At 38.5% G+C, this 23,717-nt stretch overlaps 1 protein-coding gene across 1 annotated transcript; it reads right to left on the bottom strand.

Moving 5' to 3' along the window:
* Positions 1-4,633: 4,633 nt before the first annotated feature.
* LOC134540910 (lipopolysaccharide-induced tumor necrosis factor-alpha factor homolog) lies at positions 4,634-23,462 on the bottom strand. The gene is made up of 4 exons (XM_063383983.1): positions 23,360-23,462; positions 12,705-12,787; positions 7,416-7,557; positions 4,634-6,045 (listed from the first exon to the last, which is right to left on the bottom strand). Exons 2-4 carry the CDS (start codon positions 12,784-12,786, stop codon positions 5,943-5,945), a joined length of 327 nt encoding a protein of 108 aa, XP_063240053.1. The 5' UTR covers position 12,787; positions 23,360-23,462; the 3' UTR covers positions 4,634-5,942.
* Positions 23,463-23,717: the final 255 nt, after the last annotated feature.

Below are 23,717 nucleotides of genomic sequence, written 5' to 3'. Positions count from 1 at the left end.
ATACGAAACATGTTGAGACTGTGTGTAACCGGACGCTAAAGTTGAACATGTTTAACTCGAAGTTGCCCTATGCACTATTAGTAGAGACCGATTAAAGTCGCGGGTTCAATGACCTCCAGGATAGACTCCAATATCCTCTACACACTCGGGCAAATGCCAACTGTTCATTGGCTGCTGACTTGTGAGTCGTCTCGACTGGGTGGCCTGTGATTCGACACTTCTATGAGTGAGGGTCTCTAATTGGCCCTCATTACTCCAGATTAACAGTGAACCAATGACAGAAGCAGCACTAAGGTATAATTATTTGAATTTTAGCATTACACGAAATGAACCCGCGGATTTTTCATGTCTCTAACGATTAGAAGCACTGCCTTGCGCTCACAGGCAACAATGGGCCAGAAGCACCAGTAAAGCTGGACTCACAAGCATCCGTCAACCTTCAGTCCGTCAAATCACGTGACCTGCAGCAGCCAATCAGGCGGCTCCGAAAATTCCACCCGTCCGCCCGTCAAACCCTTCCCCAAGCTTTAACTTTCAACGGACAGACATATGACACAACCTCCAAACTGTCAGCAAGATACCTCATGCCGGCGACCTTTACTGTCTTATAAGGTTTCTCAGTACATTTAATCATTTAGCTACTTCCATTAAATGCTATTAACACACGTTTGAACAATTTTTTTTTAACAACTGAAAATATTTTAATAAATATCAGAGCGAAAAAAAATTAAATTTTAATTATTTATTAAGTGATTAAATTTCATGATCGTCACTGTAATATATCTGCACAAAATACATTTTCACCAGTATTTAAGATTTTTGGTCTGTTGGCAGTATTAAAGTGAAAACGTATTTGATGGACGTGAGGACGATTGTGACGGGTTACGGACGGCTGACGGATGGTTGACGGACGGGTTACGGACGGCTGACGGATGGTTGACGGACGGATGCGACGGATCATTGTGAGTCCAGCTTAGGAATCACATTAATCATCCCGCCTTACTGGCTGCTTCACGCTCATGAAGTCTCACAACCTTGAACAACACATGTCGCTATAGTTTGTCCCCAACGACCTAGAGATATATAGACTGCTTATCACCCTGCTTTCAGCGCCAATTGCTGCTGTCGACGGCATACTGGGGAACTACAATCCGAGCGAGAGAGACAGAGAGCTGATTTGACAGAATGGTGGGCAAAACATGGCTGTAAAAGCATTGGTTCTTATGGGAGAAAGATGCAAGTTGCTAGTAAATTCCCTAAAAATGTAGGTTTTTCGCCATTTTACAGTTTTTGCGGGTAATGCTTAAAGATGGAACGAGTGAAATATAATATTAAATACAGTTTCAACGTAGTACGATGTGTAAGTATGACAATAAATGCGCTAGAAAATAGCTAACCCTTCTTCGACCCAATGTTTGTGACCAAAATGTAGATCAGTTATTGAACCTATTATATATGTATTTCGGGTGGGTAATTTGATACAGTACATTGAATTTTTCTCAGTAATAAGTACTATTAATTTGAAATAATCGACTGCAATGGAATAATGACCACTTTTAAATGATTTGTGTGGGTTTGTTATTTGTGTTATTTGTTATCTGTTCATTTGTCACATAATTTTACATAATGAACATAATTCATCCCGTAATATTACATAATTAACTTAGTACACTGCTTTTTTTCTGCTGTCAACGTACGTCGTCTGCTAACAAATCATTGTTTGCCCACCATTCTGTCAAATTCAATTGGAATCAAAGATGGCCTCCCAATAGCAGTCTATATATATCTAGGTGGTTGTTTGTCCCTCTCTCAGATTGCAAATTGCGCCCTCTGCTGCCAAACAGGAACTGCCCAGCTTGTGAACATTAAATCTCGTACAGTCATAACACAGTTTAGCATAATTTTTTATTTTACTATACGTTGATTTTTTCTAAGACAATGTGATTCTGTCTTTTGATGGTATTATACAGATCTATACAATTTGGAAAAAGGGTATGAGTTGGGGGGGGGGGGGGGGAATTTAATTCTCAACACTTAATATTATTATTAATTATTCTCAGGAGAAAATTTTTGTAGCAGTCTGTCACTACATATAAAAAAAGCATTACATTAATTATGTTCTATGGTCAAACGACCAAAATTTTTAATATTAAACAATATTTAAAAAAATTAATAAAAAAGTTGAATCAAATATGTCATTCTGTTACATAGTTACATATGCTTAGAAGTAAGAATTGAATATTAACAAGTGATGTTCTTGAAAAAATACGACAAATTATGTTTATAAAATTCTCAATCAAAATTTTTCATTTAAAAATAATTTTTTTAAGTACTTTTAAAAATATTTCTTTTTAAATTTAAAGTTTTGCATAGCATTTTTGTGCTCCTGTGATGTATCTGGCATCAGAGAACACTGGAAAAAAGGACAGTGCTAATAGCAGGTATTGTGCATTGGAAAGAGACAGTAAATGCTGATTAAACTGCACACTGCAATCTAAGAATGAGACGTGGTATAGTTATGGTCATTCATGGATGTTCAGTAGATCAGTACATGCAGTCTCACTGGTCCAGTCAAGTACCTCTCAAGACTACAGTCAATACTTTAAAAAAAATTGAAACATAAACACAGTGTTTCTAATGAAATAGAATTGTCACTAGCAAAAAGTCACAACTGATACATTTCCCAGCATCCGTTATTTTTGCTGTCGGAGTGTTAGTCTATTAAGATTTTGTTGGTACATTATTCCAAAAAAACTTTAAATTTCATTTCAAGAATAACTAAACCTATTCAATTAAAGCAATTATAAATAGTTTATTTATTTATTTTAAAAATTATCGAACAAATGATGATATTTTTATGAGTACAAAACTTCCATATATATAAAATCTAAATTGTAAAATACATATGCAATAAATCACATATAAATAATATTTTTATAATGTAAGACTTAATTTTCACTAAAATTAAAAAAAAATTAATTAGCTACATGTTATATATATATACATAACATGTATAAAACATATATGTTTATAACTTATGTGGGTATATACACATACATGCATACAGACTAAGCACTAATTATTTTTACAGTATTCAAGTGGTATACTTAAAAATACAGGCTCAAAATAGAGACTCTAAAAAATCATAATCACAAATTTAAGAAATTGGGTTCAACATTAAATGTGTTTTGTCACATTTTGTAGCAATTAGGTACCTAAATAATATATATGTATATATAAACAATTAAAACCAATATACAGCAACAATCCTCACTAAATTAAAATCATAGCTTGAGTAACAAAAAATAGTATACGGACAAGTGTTTCTCACACATATTTGTTTCTAATACACAAAATTTGTAAGACCTATGCTAAAGAAATAGCAGAATGTTCTACGAAAGTTTTGTGATATGTAAACAACATCAAAAGAGAGAAGAAAGACAATAGCAAAGACAAGCAAAAGAAAAAAAAAATTGTACACATATTTGCTGTAAGACAACTAATGTTTGTTCTTCCTTCTCAAATATTTGTAAGTGAAACATTTAACGAAATAGCAGTGAAGAACAAAGTTTGAAGAATAGCACTAAAATAGTTTTATGCTAGTTCTGTAAGAGATTCTCTCAGAATGAGATTTTAATGAAACCAATAAGTTTAGCTACCCATAATTACTCAATGTTGTAAGCTATAGCTAAAACATTTATTATATATAGTTGTAGTAGTTAACAATTTAAATTTAAAAAAAAAATTCAAATAATAGGGGTTTGTTATGAAGAAACACTTGTATGTATATTTAATATCTAAAGTGTATATATATATATATATACATACATATATATATATATATACATATATATATATATATATATATATATATATATATATATGTATATATATATATATACATATTTTCATTTGTTATCTCTGATAGTTCAGAATTGACAGAAAATGTGACAACCTTCTTCCACTAGGCACTTGAGTTAAAAAAAAAAAAAGTAAGTAAAATTAAAATGCATTAGTAAAGATCTCAAGCTTTTGCGGCCATTGTCTGGATTTGCTAGGCTTCAGGGTTGTTGCGTCGAGGGCGAAGATATCACCGACGTTTCGGTCGGCGTTGCAGTCACCATCATCACGGAGCAGTCACCTAAATAAGGCCCTTGTTTTCAAATTGTTAAGTTTCAGAACAAAGATGCGGGTGGGACGGTGACAGTGGTAACCCATGTGTTTGTCTGCGGGTTTTTTCCAGCCACTCTGTCCTTCAGCCAGTCTCAATATTCACCAGTCAGCGACTGTCCCAGCTTCGAGTTTTGGCCAGGGCGAATGGTCAGAGAGTTTCAGGCGTTATGGCATACTCCAAATTAAAAGTCTAACGTAACATTTCCTATATCTTGAAAAGTCATGGGGTACCAAAACTAAGTTTTATCTGAATTTAAAGAGTACTTGGTTTTTTTTTTTAAATACACTCAGTACAGAAGAATTATGAAATGTAAAATGATAAATTTTTACACACAAAAAAATTGAACCGACTTCACAGGATAAGAGCAGACTGACGTAGATTACTTTTAGGGATACTATGGGACCTCCTCTGTCACCAGTAAAGCTAAATTAAATTCTGGGTACAGTACTGAACGCCCAATCAGTGCGACAACCAAGATTTTATTTTGGGAAGCGCTTTCTTCAAAGATCACTACTCCCACTTCTGCCTGTCTACATGCCTGCATCAATCAAGTTGTAACTTAAACTTAAACTGTAACAGCTTTCATACGTGAAATATCACATTTCGAAGAAGAAAAAAAAGTGTTATACAATTACGTATCTAAGTTGATCCTTTGATCCTGTACTATACATTACTCCAGCGGTACATGACGTTTGCTGTTTTAATTTAGTACCTACGTCAAAAGTTCTTGGACATGACAAAAACCCAAATATCACAATACAGACTAATTATGCGAGGTTTTTTTTTCTTTTGTATACATTTTGCGATCATAATTCATTGTTGCATCACAAGTTTTTGTTATGTCCAGAATCTTTCGCCGTACTAAATTGAAACAGCATGTATTATGTACTACAGTATCATACCGTTACGATCAACGGATGAACTTGTATATGTGATACGGAACTTTTACCAACAATAGTTTAAAGCTGCAATACCACACCCTAATTTCATAAATAATTCATTTTAAGCAACAATATATTAAAAATCACAAATAGCTGCCAATTTTAAATACAATATCATCGTTTCAAAAGATTGCAAAAATTCTGCTGTTTAAAGCTGCAATATAGTATTTTTGGAAACATCACATTAGAATCAAACATTTTGCATGACAATGGCATTTCCTGGAAACATTCAGGCATAAGCCATTCTGAGGCTGTTTTGATTTAAAAATTTAAAAACAGATCTGTGTACATACTTTACATACACGTATTTTCTGGCAACGCTACAAGCATCGACAGAACCTTATTATCGCATTATTTATTTATTTATTTTTTTCACAGCTCACCAATACTTGAAAAGTTAAAAATAATGTGTAAGGGATTCCAGACAAAAAAAGTCTTCAACATTTACAACTCAACATCATTAAATTAGATAATGAAGATTTGCAAAAGGAACAAAAAAAAAGCACATAAACTAGCTTAACGCTGTAAATAACATCACATATCGTAATACGACAATACGGGAAACTCTGGCCAATGAATGTTGGCGAAGCGCCAGACACTTCAAGCTGTTTTCACTTTAAGCCGCTAGATGTCACTACTCTCGCGCACTAAATCTAACGTAGTTACACTCCACGCCGCCAGGTTCGCTGACAACAATTGTCTCGCGTATTCCTGAAGAGTTTCCCGTATCGTCCCTGTCGAAATATTTGGAGCATTGCGGCAGTACGCGGACATCTCATCCAGGGCACCTCCTGTCGTGCTCTGCAAGGCGGACTGGTCTCTTGTCTTCAGTTGGCGTACGCGCCGACGTAGGCGCCGCAGCTGGGGCAGTAGTGGTTGGCACCCTTGCACGAGTCAATGCAGTAAGGGAACAAGCAGCACGGCCAACAGCTGCGGACAAAAATACATACAATGTTATATGCGTTGCCCCCACAAGGGTGGGGCTTGATGGACCCCTGGGCACAGCCCTGTTTATTTTTAAATGTTTAAAAATTAAATTTTTTTACAAACTAGAAAAAAAACACAGTGAATATTTGATAGATAAAGCTTAGTTTTGGACTTATAAAATAGTAACCATGAGTGTTGATAAGAAATAACCATGCAATTATAATGTAGCACGTGACAGTAAAATTGGGGAGAGGAGTCTTCGATCCTGGGTCCAGGGCCCGTAATCGGATGTGGGGGCCATGATTTTATGTCATCTGCTTCCGCCCTGCACGGCGGTTGGTTACTTTTTTATTTTTGATATGTATATTGTTTGTAAGTTGTTATTGACATTCATTTCTTTAGTTTCTTAGTTTTTTTATTAGAATAAAAGTTAAGAATAGAATTTAGTTTACGAGAATACAGTTAGTGTTTTGAAATGTAGTGAATTTGGATTTTTCTAGAGTTAGTTTGAGTTTACTGTAGCCAGTGATAGTTTTGAATGTAATGGAGTTATTGTTAGTTTAATTAGAAGGTTCGGCTAGGTCTTTAAAATTAAGGACAGTAATAATAAAAATAATTATTTAGGCTTGTAGTAAATGTGGACAAGAAAGATGGCTGCCGACGAGCAAAAGAATTTAATGGCGTTCCTGTCTGAAATGAGAGAAGAAATGAAGAATAGAATTGATAATGGCCAGGAAGGTCAGTGCGGGAGCTCGCGTCCCTGGCCACAAGGTCCAGAAGTGATGAATAGAGACCGGAAAAATTGGCGGATTCATTTCACTTCAGCCTAAAATTCAAATAGTTACACCTCAGTGCTGCCTCTGCTATTGGCTCACAACTCACCTGGACGACTCCAGGCCAGTGAGAAACACTCGACTGAAGCACAGGCCGCTACATTGGGACACCTTCACAAGACGGCAGCCAAATGAAAGGGTGACATTTGACCGAGTGTACATAGAACCAGGGGCACAACAACAGGGGTATTTTGCCCCCCCTCTGAAACCTTGAAGTGGGGGCAAACAGGGGCAAAGAAAGTGCTGTGTAATCAATTTTTACATAATAAAACTGCTTAAAAAGCACCATTTTCCACCTTGAAATACAAATTTTCCCGGGGGAGGACCCCCCCGCTTCAATAGGGGGGATCGATGATTCTTTATAAAAAGGTATATTCCCCCCCCCCTTTTGGAAATTTAGTTGTTGCGCCCCTGCATGGAACTATGAAGTTCATCCTAGAGGTCATTGAACCCGCGAACTTTTCCGGTCCCTAGTGATGGAACGTCAGAGCGGACCACGAGTCCGAGCGCACGGCGTCCAACTGCTCGTGCAGGACTCACACGAAGAGGCACATGACGAGCGCTATGAGGTGTGTCCTGGTGGTGGCCTCGCGCTCCACCCGGGTCTTCACGGTGGCGTGGCACGAGGGACACTGGATGGTGGTGGAGGCGGACCCCAGGCCTGCCCCGCCGCCCACGATCACTGCAAGCACACCGTCCATTTTGTTTTCCCTTCCTAACCTCACTTAAAGCTACGAGTGCCCGTGAGAGGTCTGGGCAGGGAGATCAGGCCGAAGCCCATACGCTCTATATCATCTTTGAATATATATATATATATACTGTATAGAAGTCGCGAGCGGAAAGGATTTACTCTACGTTTTTCAGAAGCGTATGATGAGCAGCTTGGGAACTTCACCGCTGCAAGTGCGCTGCCGTAACGCCCTGCATCGTCTTAGGTTGTTATTTACACGTTAGAGCGCAGCACTGTCGCCCGCTGTCATTCCCCCCGCACCACCCCAACCCAACATTCACTGCAGCTCAAGGTCGTTCAACAGGAGGGGGAAGGGGTGTTTGAAGAGTTCGACACTTGTCCGCTAGGGACCACCACAAGTCGATGCCCTAGAGGTGGTGGCGATTGCGGCGGTGAATTAACCAACTACCTCAAACCGTATTAGAAATTTTAACCTGGGGCAATAGGCGTGCGCATGGTAGGTGCCACAGGTGCCTTGGCACCACCATTAGGGTTAACGTTATTTGGTTTTTACAAGCAGAAATAATACATACTTACAAAAATCCGTATTATTTCCAACAAAAAAATATGTTTTCCAATCGTGTCGAGTTACAGATATGTGCTCATAACACTATCAGTATATCAATTATCAATCGAACCAACTATACACACGGAAACAAGCCAGGTGCAATTACTTGTGTTGTACACGCGGGCCGCGGCTACGAAACTTCTGAAATGTAAATACTTCTCCTAGTTCTCCTCGAATTACATAGAATGCGCGCTCGGTGTCCACTGTTCACTCCACTCGGCAGGCGCACGGAATAATAGCCGCCGTCCGCCAGGTAGCACTACTGTGTAGTGTTTACTCTTACTGTTTACTCATCAGTTTACTGTTCTAATTAGTACATGAGTACACGAGTACAGCCTGTGTTTGTTACGTGGATCACTCATTAATTAATTATCATTTTATTTTCACTAGTTGACAGTTGTTATCGTTCGTTAATTGCTGTATATATCTGTATGTATGATGTATAAATGGGTGATTAAAATTAAAAAGCCGGATCCCGAAAAGGATTACTCGATGACTTATATGCTGTCGCCGACAAAACATTTTTGTTGTATTCCAAAAGTTAAAACTTTTGCCCACTCTTATTTGTGTATTTTTATTATTTCAATATTTTACATATTTGAGGTATGTTACAAAAACTCCCTTGATTTGTTGATTTTAAAATTTAACATTTGAGAATGTATTTTCTAACATTTATTTGGCGTCTTCAGAAAACATGTAAGTACGGTTTTTCAAAGCCACCAGCATGAATTCCGTGCAAACAATTTGTGCAATTTACTTTATGGCTCAACAAAGCTAAAAACTGTAAATAGTTCAGTAGCTTTCCTGGCGATTAATACGTTCAAAGCCATAATTTGTGATAAAAAATGTTAAATTTTTTACATCTGTGGATTTAATGTTTTTGTTCGGAAACACCTTAAATAGCAACATTTTGCGCTTTCAAATCCAAATTTTTCAGGGGGAGGACCCCCGGACCGCCCGCTTTAGGCTCGGGTCCATGAATGATAGGGCTGTTGTGTAATCTGGCACCACCAATAATGAAGTCCTGCGCACGCCTATGACCTGGGCTGGCGACTTCTATACAGTATATATATTCAAAGATATCATGCAGGGTGTTAGCGTCCATTTGTTTTCCTTCACACGGTACTCCTTTTCTTTCCCTTCCTAACCTCACTTAAAGCTACGAGTGTGCGGGAGGGGTCTGGGTAGGGAAGACTCTAAGTGAGTATCAGGCCGAAGCCTATACGCTCTATTTCATGCAGGGTGCTAGCCATGCATCATGTGCTAGGAGGGGGATTGGCCAGACTCCCCTCACCGACTATTCTAGACTTAAAGTTGGGCCCAGGGAAAAGCCCTGGACTCTTTCACGCGGGGTGCAAAATTATCATGCATTATGCGTACAGTCCACGGTTCCTGCGCCTCCTTTGGTGTTCTTCGAAACTTCTCCATTTGTCTTGCATTGGGTAAGGACACTTGAAGGTCTTCGGATTTCACCACAAGAGTCGAGGGCGTCTGTGTCGGGGCTGTATCTGTGCTGGCGAGGCGGGATGATAAGCGCGACGCTCGCTGGTGCTTCTAGCGCGGTGTCTCCTCTGGACTGGCGCGCAGTCTTCTCCCAGTGCATCGAGCGGTGACCGTGACATCACACAGCGGAGAAATGAAGATAAAGATGTAATGCGAGGCCCACGTTTTAGCTTTTTTTTTAAACTCTTCTACAAACACAGTTTAAAAACTTAAATCCGAAATCAAAAGGACTTTTCGGTCCTCAGCGAATTAGACAAAAAAAAAAATAAAAGGCCCCGCCTATCTGGGCACACATGCGGTGTGCAGAGCTTCAGAAAAAAAAAACTCGATTTGAAAACTGCTCAAGACATCCGGGTGGCCCTTTATCTTCATTTCTCCGCCGTGTGATGTTACGGTCACCGCTCGATGCACGACGAGAAGACTGCGCGCCAGTCCAGAGGAGACACCGCGCTAGAAGCACCAGCGAGCGTCGCGCTTATCATCCCGCCTCTCTAACACATAAACGTAATGGATAAATGCGGGTATTTCAATATTTGTGTCAGACTTTGCAGAAAACAACTCTTTGCGCATGCACAGTACAATTGGCGGATTTCGGGAGTAATGGTTAAATTTATTAAATTTAAAAAAAAAAAATGAATTCAATTTCATTGTTACAGGCACTCACTAACGACTAGGCATTCCATGAAAGTATGTGCAATGCTGAAAAGAGCCAAACTTCTTACAATCAAATGATGTACCGGTAATCTAAATGTGAACATAACCAGTTGAAACCAAGATGGCATCTTTCAATTATATATCCTTAGAAATGAAAAAAAAAAAAAATGAAAATTATCTGAGATTATGCTTTTGATGAAATACACCAAATAAAATGTATTCCCATAATTCTTATTCCAAATTTTACCTTACAAAATACAATTTTTTTCCGATATATTTGTGTGTTTGTGTAGGTTGGTAGTTTTTCGTTATTTTTTTTATATTTTTATATTTAGTAATTCAAATGAGATAAAATTTATTTAATTTAGCCTCAATACTAACTTTCTTGCCTGAAAGCGATTCCTTTATTGTTGCATTTTGTTTTTATCATTATAGACAAAAAAACATGTAGTTTTCATCAAACATGTACGTTTAAATTAAAACTAGTGTAAAAAAAAAAGGGTGGTTAGATCACTCACGTATCTTCAAGGCGGTCCCGGATCGATTCCCGGCGGGATCCAACATGGCGGACGAGGGTTTTCTCGGGGCACTCCCTTTTACCCCCACCAGTTAATTCCGCCGCTGCTCCAAACCCTAGCTCATCTCAGCTCATGCATCCCCCAGGCTGGCCGGAGCGACAGGTCTGTCTCTCTGGTAGTACAGCCGGCTCCTGTGAGTTTCAGCCCCGGTCCATTCTTACAGACCCTGCCCCGGACCGGGAAACTACACGTCTATTCTCATTTTCACAGAGTGTACCCTTACCGTTTGTTTTCCTTCCACCTTAGTGTTTGCCGTTTTCCAGCAGGTTACATTTCACGAGGACATCACTGTAGTTTATTTTTTGACGTGACGTCTAATAAATCGATGAACGCCGGCTGCACGCACGAAAAAGGATGACTCATTGTCCCGTTACGCTCATTGTCCCGTTACGCTCATTGTACGAATGCGCCGCATCTATCTCTCTTCCACTCGATTGGAACAACCATCGATTTGACTTTTTCGAGGCACATTAAACTTGAAACACTCCCATTCGTTTCCTACTTTTCCTATCATCGTCCTATCATTAACATAATAACACAGATTGGAAGAAGTTAAATAGCAAACATGTATAAAAGTTATAGTTAAAATAATCTCTTCGTTAAAATAATAAACATATAAGAATTTATGAGTGCAAATAAAAGTAAATTTATCAATTAAATTGTAGATTTCATTTCACTACTTCTTTGTATCCATATACAAAATAGTGATAATTCAATAAAAATGATTCAATTTTATTCATAAAAGTATGCAATCATTTCATCAATGTTTTGTTATGACGTCACGTTAAACTATCGTCCCTAAACCGACTTTACAGACAACCAATTTTTTTGATGTGTAACGTATCACCTCTCGGTACACGGCATTTGCCATCTGTGGCGGATTACGCGAACTAAATAGTTCACAAAGCCAAAGGGAAACTTTAGAGTTTTAACTGTTTCATAAATTTTAACAAGATCTATGGTGTTATAATAAAATCAACCAGCCACTACTTTAAAGTATTTTTTGATGTAGCTTAACAATGCTCTAATTTCTCCGCCGCTAAAGCCCATGAAAGACGATCTCTACATCTTTCCCGCCAGTTTTTTTTTAATCTCGTGATACATGCTACTGTTATCGAATTCACGAGAGAAGGCGGCGGGATTGCGGCGGGATTTCGGCGGACTTCGGCGAACTTCGGAAGTGCTCGGGTTGCAGCCTCCCTGGTTCCAGAACACGACAACTCCATACTCCGCGCAATGGCGGCTTCAGGAACACCTCTCGGGCAGGGCTCTCACACACAGGAGGATGAAGTTAATAATCGTGACATTGCCCTTGGGATATTCACCAAATATACGGTCTCAAATACTGAAATTTAGTATTTTCGTACAAATTATGATCGAAAGAAGAGTTTAGCACATTAACGAAGGTATTTAAGTTAACATTGATATTCGCTACAAAGAAATAAGAAGGGGCTATCGGCCCCTGCGCCCTTCCTCTGGAGCCGCGCTTGGTACAGCATCACAACTTAGAAACACACAACTTAGAAAGATCATAACTTAGAAACACGTAACTTAGAAACACGCAACGCAGAACCATACGACTTAGAAACGTCATAACGTAGAAAATCACAACTTAGAAACACACAACTTAGAACTGTCATAACTTCGAAACACGTAACTTAGAAACACACAACGCAGAACCACACAACTTAGAAACCTCCTAACGTAGAAAGTCATAACTTAGAACGGCCATAACTTAGAAAATTCTAAGTTGTGTGTTTCTAAGTTATGACAGCACCCCCGCGCAGAGTACTGACCGACTGTTGGCTGTTGAGGCGGAGGCGGGTGCATTCCGTACGGCGGCGGTGCGTTCTGGTGCGGGTAGCCGGGCTGGCTCATTCTGCAACACGAACACAACACACCCTGTAGCGTCTTGTTCCTGGTGCTCTCTCTTACCAACCTTCCTTGTCCCTGTGTGCCCCGTTGCCAGATGTACGTCATAGAGCGCAACATGTTTAAACACAAATTTATTTTCAAATTTTTTGGAAACATATTTTGTATCATTTAATATATTTTTTTTACTCTGTTTGAGCATAGTACGTAATTTCATGCCATGTTTCTCGTGTGAAATAATTTAGATGTTTAGAATATAATTTTTTTTTGGTCAGAATTACTACAGCAGTAATAATTAGGGACAGGAAAAATTCGCGACTTCAATGAACTATAGGATGAACTCCATAATTTTACGTACACTCGGTCAAATGCCACCCTCTCATTGGCTGCTGTCTTGTGAGGCGTCCCAAATAAAGCAGCCTGTGATTCGATAATGCTTTGGTCGGGTGTTTCTCATTGGCTCAGTCATCCAGGTGAGTTGTGAGCCAATAGCAGAGGCAGCACTGAGGTATAATGATTTGTATTTTAGTCTATCGCGAAATGAATTCGCGAATTTTTCCGGTCTCTAGTAACAATTCATCAATATACATCAATTAACGGTCTCATAAAAATCAGCAAATAGTAAAATTAAAATAAATATTAATCTTTATTATAATTAATGGTGAAATACAACATAAGGTTATTAATATTAAAAAGCCGGGTAGCACCAATCTTGCAAAAGTGGGCGCCATTTGTTTTGTGCTACAATCTAAGGCTGATTCTAGCTCACTTAAAAAAAATTATATCAAACTGTGCAGTTTTTATGTAAAATATCCAAACTATTTTACGTCATATTTCAAACTATTTTATCAAATTTGGGGATTTCCCCCCTCCCCAAAAAATTTCAAGTATTTGATCAAATTTCAAAATTTTTCTATTAAATTTCATATGTGTTGAATAAAATATAATGTCATAATTATGGAAAGACGTAATATATAATTTTATAATTTGGAATAATTTTAGAACTTATCATTAACATTTTAAACATACATGAATATGATACATATCGTCATTATAGAAACATTTTTTTTTATTTGTAGGTTTGATTGAATGGAGCTTTAATCAAGTTTATGAATTTTTATAAATTACGAATTCATTTAGCTGTTTTCAACCAATTATTTTTAATTTACATTTTTGTTAGTACAAGTTTTCAGTTGAAAATAAAGATTAATATTAGATTCATAAATAGTTTTAAATTTGATTGAAAATTATTGAAATGTGGTTGGAATTTGATCTGAACCTAAAACAATGACGAAAAAAAAAACTTAATTGGGTGAGCGAGAAACTGCATATATGCAGTTCTGATTCCCCCTGGAATCAAAAAGCCTGAGTGCTTGCAAAATCGTAATTGTGAAATGGGAACGACAAAATTTATCACGTGTCCCGCCCTTGGATGACTATATGTAGAGACCGGAAAAATTCGCGGTTTCATTTCGCGATATGCTAGAATACAAATGTGTTTAACCTTTTGCTGATTCAGTGATTGGACAACAGGTTGTGTGAAGGAATCACAGCCAATGAATAATTAACGAAATAAGTATCGAATCAAAACATCCTAGTTAACAGTTGTTCACGAGTCAGTGGCCAATGAGCGGATGTAATTTGTCCGAGTGCATAGAGGATCTTGGAGTCTATCCTGTAGGTCGAGTTCGCGAATTTTTGCGGTCCCCAAATATAGATTTTTGCCCATGCGTGGACTACTGACACATTAACACTATACAGCTGACGTGGACTACTGACACATTAACACTATACAACTGAGTAACCCCCCCCTCCCTTTTTCCTTCCTAGCTGGTTCTTTGCTCCCGTCATGTGTCCAATGCACTGCCTGACCCGACTACATGGGGAAATGAAACTAAATTTCAACTGGAACTAGTCCGTGAAACTGCAATCACGCATGTCGAGGAGTCCACATTCTGGAAAGTAACGGGAAATCAGGGGGGGGGGGGGGAAGTCAGGGAAGCAGGAAATTTGGTCATGGAAAGTCAGGGAATTTCTTTGAAACCTCGGAAAAAATCGTGCAAATTCCACTGTGAGAGGGAAAGGGGGGGAAGGGGGGTGTTATGCTCCAGTCTGCCGTCACACGGACTTCCGAAACCATTTTTTCTTCTTCCAGATGGTGTTTTGGTGTGCAGTCATACACATTATAAAACGGCGTTCGTAAGTTGTTTTTTTTTGTAATAAAGACAGTGGGGAAAGTACTAGGCCAGGGGTTTCTTTATTTCTTTTAGAAAATTTCATTACTGGTCAATTACTGAAAAATATAGGTAAATATATTTGACAATTTTTGGTCAGGCAAAAGTTAGAATAAATTGACATTTTGGTCAGGTAAAAGTCAGGGAAAAATGACATTTTGTTCAGGGAAAAGTCAGGAGAATTCGACAGCTTGATCAGGGAAAAGTCAGGGAAATATGAAAATTTTTTTTCAGGCCAAAGTCAGGAGTAGAATTCGACAGTTTGGTCAGTGAAAAGTCGGGGGAAATTTATTACAGAATTGTGTGTGGACAACCTGCCCTTGAAAACAACATACAAGCGACCTTGTCCGGGTAGACTTTCACCTGCAAGAGGCATTCACCCGTGACCTCCTGCCAAGGTCGTCTTGCGTCACCAAGAACATGAAAAGGCAAAGTAATGCTTGCAGAGATGAATGTGGCTTGGTGAACGCTAAGGGAGTAATGTAAGGCCCTGCCACGCTGTCCAACATCTTCCAGAATGTTCTAGCAAGATAATGTTTAAGGGTGTTGCGTACAAACTAGGTTGAAAATGGGGTGTAGGAAGTTCGAGTTGTTGGGGACACTGAACATTCAAATATGCCGTAACCGGGCGCCATTTTTGTTCCTCGCGTGGAACGTGGCGTGAGTTCGGTTGCGAGTTGGAAACATTACGGAAAACAATGGGTAGGGACCGGAAAAATTCGCGGTTTCGATGGCCTTCAGGATATTTTGCACATTCTCCTGTACACTTGGGCAAATAACTCAAGTTCAATGGCTGCCGACTTGTAAGTCGTGTCTCAGCTGGTTTGTCCGTGATTCGATCCTTTTTTGATTGAGGGTTTATAACTGTTTGAGATTCGTCCAGATGAACAGTAAGCCAATAGCAAAAATCATATATAAAGGGTATATGTGTTTGAATTATAGCCTATCGCCGAATGAATCTGCGAATTTTTCCGGTCTCTAACAATGGGTGTGTCGTGCGCACAATTCTGGGTTTTGGAATGCAGAACTGGCGTTGTGACGTGTTGTGGACAATCCCTTCGGTTCGAAACTACATCGCAATTGGGGTGGATAGCGGCTCAACGTTGTGCGAACAAAAGAACTGCGCCGTGCAACGGCAAACAAAGGGTTACGACGTTACCGATAGCGTCACTAGCGTGGCCGTGTTTGACAAGTTATACGTATAACCTGTTTTTTGACGTGACAACGTCTAATAAATCGATGAACGCCGGCTGCACACACTAAAAAGTGTCCCGTTACGCACATTGTCCCGTTACGCTGTGTCCCGTCACGCTCATTGTACGCTTGCGCCGCATCTATCTCTCTTCCACTCGATTGGAAAAACCACCGTTTTGACTTATTCGAGGCACATTAAACTTGAAACACTCCCATTCGTTTCCTACTTTTCTTATCACCGTCCTATCCTTAACAGAATAACACAGATTGGAAGAAGTTAAACAGCAAACATGTATAAAAGTTATAGTTAAAATAATCTCATGCGTTAAAGTAATAAAAATATTTGAATTAATGAGTGCAAATAAAAGTAAATTATCAATTAAATTGTAGATTTCATTTCACTCCTTCTTTGTATCCATACAAAATAGTGATAATTCAATAAAAATGATTCAATTTTATTCATAAAAGTATGCAATCATTTCATCAATGTTTTGTTATGACGTTGTCACGTTAAACTATCGTCCGTAAACCGACTTTATAGACAACCAATTTTTTCCATAAAATATTTTCAAATAGGAAGGTTCTAAAATATGTTGGATGCTGTCCAATAATCAGCCAATCAGAATCGTGTTTGCCGAAAACGGAAATGGTGTCTTTTTCCGTCACAACCGGATCTTTAAAATGGCAAGTTTATGAAAGTGGAGAACCTAGAATAATGTTAATGTGAATGTCACGTGCAAAATAATTTTATGTAAGAAGCAAAAATGAACATTATTTTATTTTTTATGTAACTAGTAGATATATCAAAGTGAGTCAAATTGAGATGTTTGAAAAAATTACACAAAAACCATAACTCGTCTAAAAGTTCCATCCGGCACTGTGATGCATGATTTTATGTCAACAAAATGAGATTAAAATTGGTAAGCTTGAGATTGCTCAACCTAAAAAAAAATTCCAGTGTGTGACATGATTCAGAACATATATGGTTGTTTCTGTTGTGACGCCTTATTTCATTTAATACTACAATTAATATAATTCACAACCATATCAAAGGTAAGTTTAATAATAAGCCAGATGGTACAACCTTTAACTTGTTAATTTCCTGGATTTACGTTGGACATGGCTTAATCAAAGTCCTTAGGTTAGTGATATTGTATGTCTGAATAATAGTAATAAATAATATATTTTATTTTTCTATGTCCAGTTTTTTTCTAGCTCAGGGGAAAAAAAATTTGAAACTCTTTAATCTAACCTCTGGGTATGAGACGATTTATGTTGTGATTATTATTGATAAAAAAATATCAATAACTTCAATTCCTTTTTGCGTCAAGAATGTGTATGCCATTAATTTACGAACCGACATTATAATATGTAAATTTAACTCTCATTCTAATTAAAAACAAATAATATCTGTACACTTACTTAAATATCCATCAAATCGTCCTCCCTCTCTTTTCTATGTCCTATAGACATGGCCTTCCAAAAACTCTGTCCTTCTTTTTGAAGTCATTATATTATTCCTTTTCCATAGAGGTGTCTAGCTTATAGCACAGAAACAACGATAAAAAAAATTAAATGCTGAGAGAAATACGACAAAGATAAAATAAATAAATGAAATAAACACATACTGCACAGATATGCAGTAACGACTGTGATGGTGACGTCACAGTGTTCAACTTTGATGGGAATAATTGCAAGCAATTATTCGTACCCTACCCTACCCCTCCAACTCTACGCCAAATACAGCTGGAGACAAATTTTTGACAGTGTGGCAGAACCTTAACAGGTATAAAAATGTAGCTTCAGTGCCGTGCGTAAAGATAACTCTTGTTGATGCCATCGACGTAATGATATGTGTGCAGAACATTCTAAAACATAAAATGAATTGGATTTACAGCTTGAGACGCATCCAAGTGACAGACTGTACCGACGTTTCGCTATGCATTGCAGGAGTCATCTTCAATGAGCTTACAAGGTGGTAAGGGGGTCTTACTCAGGCGGCCAATCACGTGGGGCCTCTTCCTATTGGCTCAGTTGTTACACAATCAGGTAACGGCATTCTGTACCGAAAGCTACGCTTTTTATTAGTAGCCTACTAAAAAAAATTTCTAAAATTGAGAGTTTAGCGTTGCATATTACGAGTTGCCAAAGTATAAGAAAGCATGTAAACGTTTACAAAAGTCTTGGGAAGTAAACGAAACCATACGATGCTACTGCCGTCAGTAACCTGCTGTAATGATTTTTCAATTCAACATTTTGACGTGACGTCTAATAAAACGATGAACGCCGGCTGCACGCACGAAAAAGTGTCCCGTAACGCACATTGTCCCGTTACGCTGTGTCCCGTTACGCTCATTGTACGCTTGCACCGCATCTATCTCGCTTCCACTCGATTGGAACAACCATCGATTTGACTTTTTCGAGGCACATTAAACTTGAAACACTCCCATTCGTTTCCTACTTTTCCTATCATCGTCCTATCCTTAACAGAATAACACAGATTGGAAGAAGTTAAATAGCAAACATGTATAAAACTTATAGTTAAAATCATCTCTTCGTTATAGTAATAAACATATTTGAATCAATGAGTGCAAATAAAAGTAAATTTATCAATTAAATTGTAGATTTAATTTCACTCCTTCTTTTATCCATACAAAATAGTGATAATTCAATAAAAATGAATCAATTTTATTCATAAAAGTATGCAATCATTTCATCAATGTTTTGTTATGACGTTGTCACGTTAAACTATCGTCCGTAAACCGACTTTACAGACAACCAATTTTTTTTTTTTTTTTTTTTTTTTTAACCCCGCGCCAACGAGCAAATTTTGTTACATGCGTCAACTACGTTACCTACTCACTTCCGTTACCCTGTGATCCCGAAATTATTCTACCTGCAGGAAAGAAGTTTCACTTTGAAAAAGAAAAGTCTAGTAGATCCGTCTGGTCGTTTCGCTTCCCGTAACGGACGCAAGGTCAAGTTCCAGCCGACACTTTCTTTTGTTTAAAACGATCACGCGACCTAATTGTTGACCGAGGCAGAACTCCGTCAGTGCATCCATGCGTGTTGGGAGCGAAGTTACGCCAAAGCATGCGCAACAATGCGCAGCCCACGTCATTCCACTATCCCACTTCCTGTTCCGGCAGGGGTCGCTCAACAACAGCTGGAGGACAAGGTGACGTCACGAGAAGATGGCGACACGACAATCAATTCAGCTAACAACACAACGCAATGACTATTTTGGAAAATTTTGATTGTTGATAAGGGTTACCAGACGTCCTCTTTAACACCGAAATTCCCTCTTTTTATAATCTTTCGCCAGTACAAGAGAAAGGAAAAAAAATTGGTTGCCTGTAAAGTAGGTTTACGGACGATAGTTTAACGTGACGTCATAACAAAACATTGATGAAATGATTGCATACTTTTATGAATGAAATTGAATCATTTTTATTGAATTATCACTATTTTGTATATGGATACAAAGACGTAGTGAAATGAAATCTCCAATTTAATTGATAAATTTACTTTTATTAGCAATCATTAATTCAAATATGTTTATTACTTTAACGAAAAGATTATTTTAACTATAACTTTTATACATGTTTGCTATTTAACTTCTTCCAATCTGTGTTATTCTGTTAAGGATAGGACGATGATAGGAAAAGTAGGAAACGAATGGGAGTGTTTCAAGTTTGATGTGCCTCGAAAAAGTCAAATCGATGGTTGTTCCAATCGAGTGGAAGAGAGATAGATGCGGCGCAAGCGTACAATGAGCGTAAAGGGACACAGCGCAACGGGACACAGCGCAACGGGACAATGTGCGCAACGGGACACTTTTTAGTGCGTGCAGCCGGCGTTCATCGATTTATTAGACGTTGTCACGTCAAAGAAGGATCATATTTTCATTATGCATTTGCTTTTCAACTTTGGTATAATAAAGCTTTTTATTTTTTTATTTGTTATTTCTTCTCTCCAGGGGAAACCCATTTACTGACCCTGAGTCGAGACGCCCGAATAATCTACATTCGTGCACACATGTATACGTATGTATTTGTGTGTATTCGTGTGACTCAGGCCCCGATTTACAAACGGGCTAGCGGGCATTTTCCCTCAGCGCAAACTGTTGAGGTGCAGAAGTGTTTATGGCACGGAAAAAAATAGGACAAAAAATCTGAGGGACGGGAAAAATAATGTTATTAACGTACGGTAATTATTTGATTTTCAAAATACATGTTAAGGGAAAAAATTAGCTTATACTAAGTGTTGCAGTGCGCTTAAAGATATTAGGCCTTAAATCAAATACTTTAGAAAAAAGATTTAAAACACGTTCAACAATATACAGAATACAATAACTAATTTGTATTATGATAATTGTAACAGTCTATGTCTTTGAACAATCGCAGTATTTTTGGTTGCATAATGCACTGTTTAAAAATGATGACAAATAAGCTTGAATTTGTAATATTGTATGATGTATGGAGGGAACTGGAAAAGGAAAGGAGGTTGCTAAAGATTATCGGTACAGAGCGCAAGCTGCCTGAAATCTGGGCCTGGCAGTGACCTATTCTAGTAAACGAGTAAATGTTTTTGCTTTTAACAATAGTGGACGTGTTTGCGCGATATTTACACGTCTCTCTGGCGGTTTTTTTTTCTCCCTTGTTTCCCTCCCGCATGTCCGCCAGATGCCAAGGGCTTTTATTTAGCACAGCTCCAGAGCAACTAGACGAATAGAAAACAGGGTACTGGAAACTAAGTGCAGGAAATGCGACGTTAATGCAAGATCGTTTTGAACTCACAGTTAGACAGGTTTTCTTTAAACTTCGCAAGACGCAAAAACGCAACGCATCTTCCTGCGTTTCGGCTGAGCGTTTGTGTCGTTCATTTTGAAGTAAAGTGTCTCGAAAATCTTTAACTACGCAGACTATAAGAGCATAGAAGACTATGGTGCTTTTTTTGTTTTGTTTATTATATGCATTTACGTTTTTAAACTCGTCAATCTTACGCTCAGTGGAAGAAAATAACACATGGTTGTTACACTCTCATGAAATTAAAAATTAAAGACTTTTTACTTCATCGCCTTCGCCACTAATAAAGAGAAAATATCACATTGCTATTGTCCAATCATGTGGCACGAAATTCTACAATTGCACTGCACTTGTGCAAAGCATAGGGTGACCAAACGTCCCGTAAAAACGGGATTGTCCCGTTTTTTAATGATCGTACACGGGGTCCCGAAAAAGTCTCCCGGGACGCCTAAATGTACCGTATTTACGTTGGGTTGATGATACACTTTTGTCGCGCCTCTCCTCGGACCGTCTTCCCCTCTCCTCGACAGTTGAACTCGCCCATTTTAGTTACCTTGTTTAATTATGTTTTTAAGTATTAATACTTATAATAAATAAGTATTCACTGCAAAATTTTTGCTTTTATTTATTATACGTCTCACAATTTAAATTAAATTACATATTAATAGGTAAATTGAAAAAGATTTATAGGTCTCAAATTAGCAAAAAAAGAGCATGTTTCAATGATTACGTCTCGTTTATCTGGAAGGTATCGCCCCCAAACCCTCCTTGGATGTGTCCCGTTTTTTCAAGTTCATGATTTGGTCACCCTAGCAAAGCATAGTTTTCTGCCAAGTCGGAAACAAAAGAGCATTAAAATACCCGCATTTATTAATTACTTGCATGCTATCGGTCTTTATTAATGAGTTTTTTTAAGGATTGTCCATAGGACCATTGTGAAATTTGAGCGGTGACCATAACATTTTATGGCGAAGAAATGAAGATAAAGGTGTAATGCAAGTCCCTTGAGTGCTTTCAAGAATCTGTACCGGTTGTTTTACGCATAAAAATTACTTTGAAAACACGCCTTTTAGCCATTTTAACGTTTCTAAAAATACTGCTTAAAACCTTGATCCGAAATCAAAAGTACTTTTCGGCCCTCAGCTAATTCTTACATGCTTTCCGTAAGCAGACCCCACTCGGATATCTCGAGCAGTTTTGAAATCGCGCTGTTTTTCCTGAAGCTCTGCGCACCGTGTGTGTGCCCGGGTAGGCGGAGCCCATAAGGGGCCTCATTCAATTAAAGACAAATTAAGGCCATTTCAAGGACATTTTGAGGAGACGCACGAACCTCGTAAAACACATCATTGAAAAGTTCACTTGTTTTCATGATGAAAAAGAATCACGAAAAGAATCCGCGAGAAGAAACTATAATTTTCTACAGTTTTACGATTTCAAGTTGTAAATTTGGCGACGCCTTGCGACTTTCGTGTCTTATAGACGACCGTTAATGTTTATGCGTCTGTTGCGTTACTGGCGTGTCTTTCGAAGGTTATAAATCTTATAGCCTTGCTAGAAGCGGCTTGATATGTGTTTGAAAAGGGCGTGGTTTAGGAAAAGGGGGGGGGGGGGGGAATTAAAAGGGCCGTATGTACTTGATGCCCCACCCAGCTGTAACGTCACTGCATATAGCCATAACCAAAAATATAAGTGCGAAGGTTTTTTTTTCCTTTAAAAAAGGAGGGGCAGGGGAATAGCAGTATGTGGTTAGAAAAAAAAATTCATTAAGCCTAATAACGTCACAAAACGTACCTAACTTAAATTACATCAAAGTTTTTGGCTTTGACTTTCGGTCCATACTGCAAGGTCACATGACGTTAGCAGCCATATGTCGCTCGTTTCACGTTGACAAACGTCAGCGCAGACGTGCAGTTGACAGCACATCACCAGTTTCAAAAAAAAAAAAAAAACTCCTGCAACTAGAATAGCCTACTTACTTGCCTTGATCACAGCAGAGGTGTCGTGTGCTACACAGAAAATACTACTCATTCAAACTAACGTTTTTTTTTTTTTCCGAATTCCTAGCACTGACACAAAACTACGTGTATTTTAATGTTGTCAGTAGGAATGTTTATAAAATAAGATATTTTTTTTTCTAAATTGAAATCAGTGAAGTAGTTGAATATTGCGATTAGCTGGAATGCAGTAAACTTATAAAACAAAAAAAAATAATTAATTCTCTCAGGACTCAGCTGTCTACAGAAACGTGTTAACATTTTTACGCGCGATTATTATTCTGTGGGACATTTTTCACCAAGATGCGGAGCAACAATAAGAGTTGGCGTGTGGTAATAAGAAGCTCACCTGGCGGTTGCGACGCTGGTAGACTCGGCCGAGGTTGGCACCACTGATCCTGCCGACGCGGCGGTTTCTGACAGACTGCCTCGCCGCGCATCGGGCGGTTGGTTTGAACGACTCCTCGGGTAGATGGGGGGGGGGGGGGGAGAGGCAGACAGACCGGCTGTTGCCCGGGAGAGTTGACCAGGGGGGGAGAAGTGGTGTGTGGTGAGTAACCTTCCACGTCACAGACCGGTCCGCTCACGTGCCGCGTGCAAGGCCGTGTTCGCCGAAGTTGACGTCATTCAGCTGCTTTCAGCTGGCTTCTTAAAATTACTAGAGAGACCGGAAAAATTCGCGGATTCATTTCACGATATGCCACAAT

The sequence above is a fragment of the Bacillus rossius genome, chromosome 17, assembly GCF_032445375.1.
Source record: "Bacillus rossius redtenbacheri isolate Brsri chromosome 17, Brsri_v3, whole genome shotgun sequence".
NCBI classification, from domain to species: domain Eukaryota; kingdom Metazoa; phylum Arthropoda; class Insecta; order Phasmatodea; family Bacillidae; genus Bacillus; species Bacillus rossius.
This window is presented reverse-complemented; position numbering and strand designations above follow the sequence as displayed.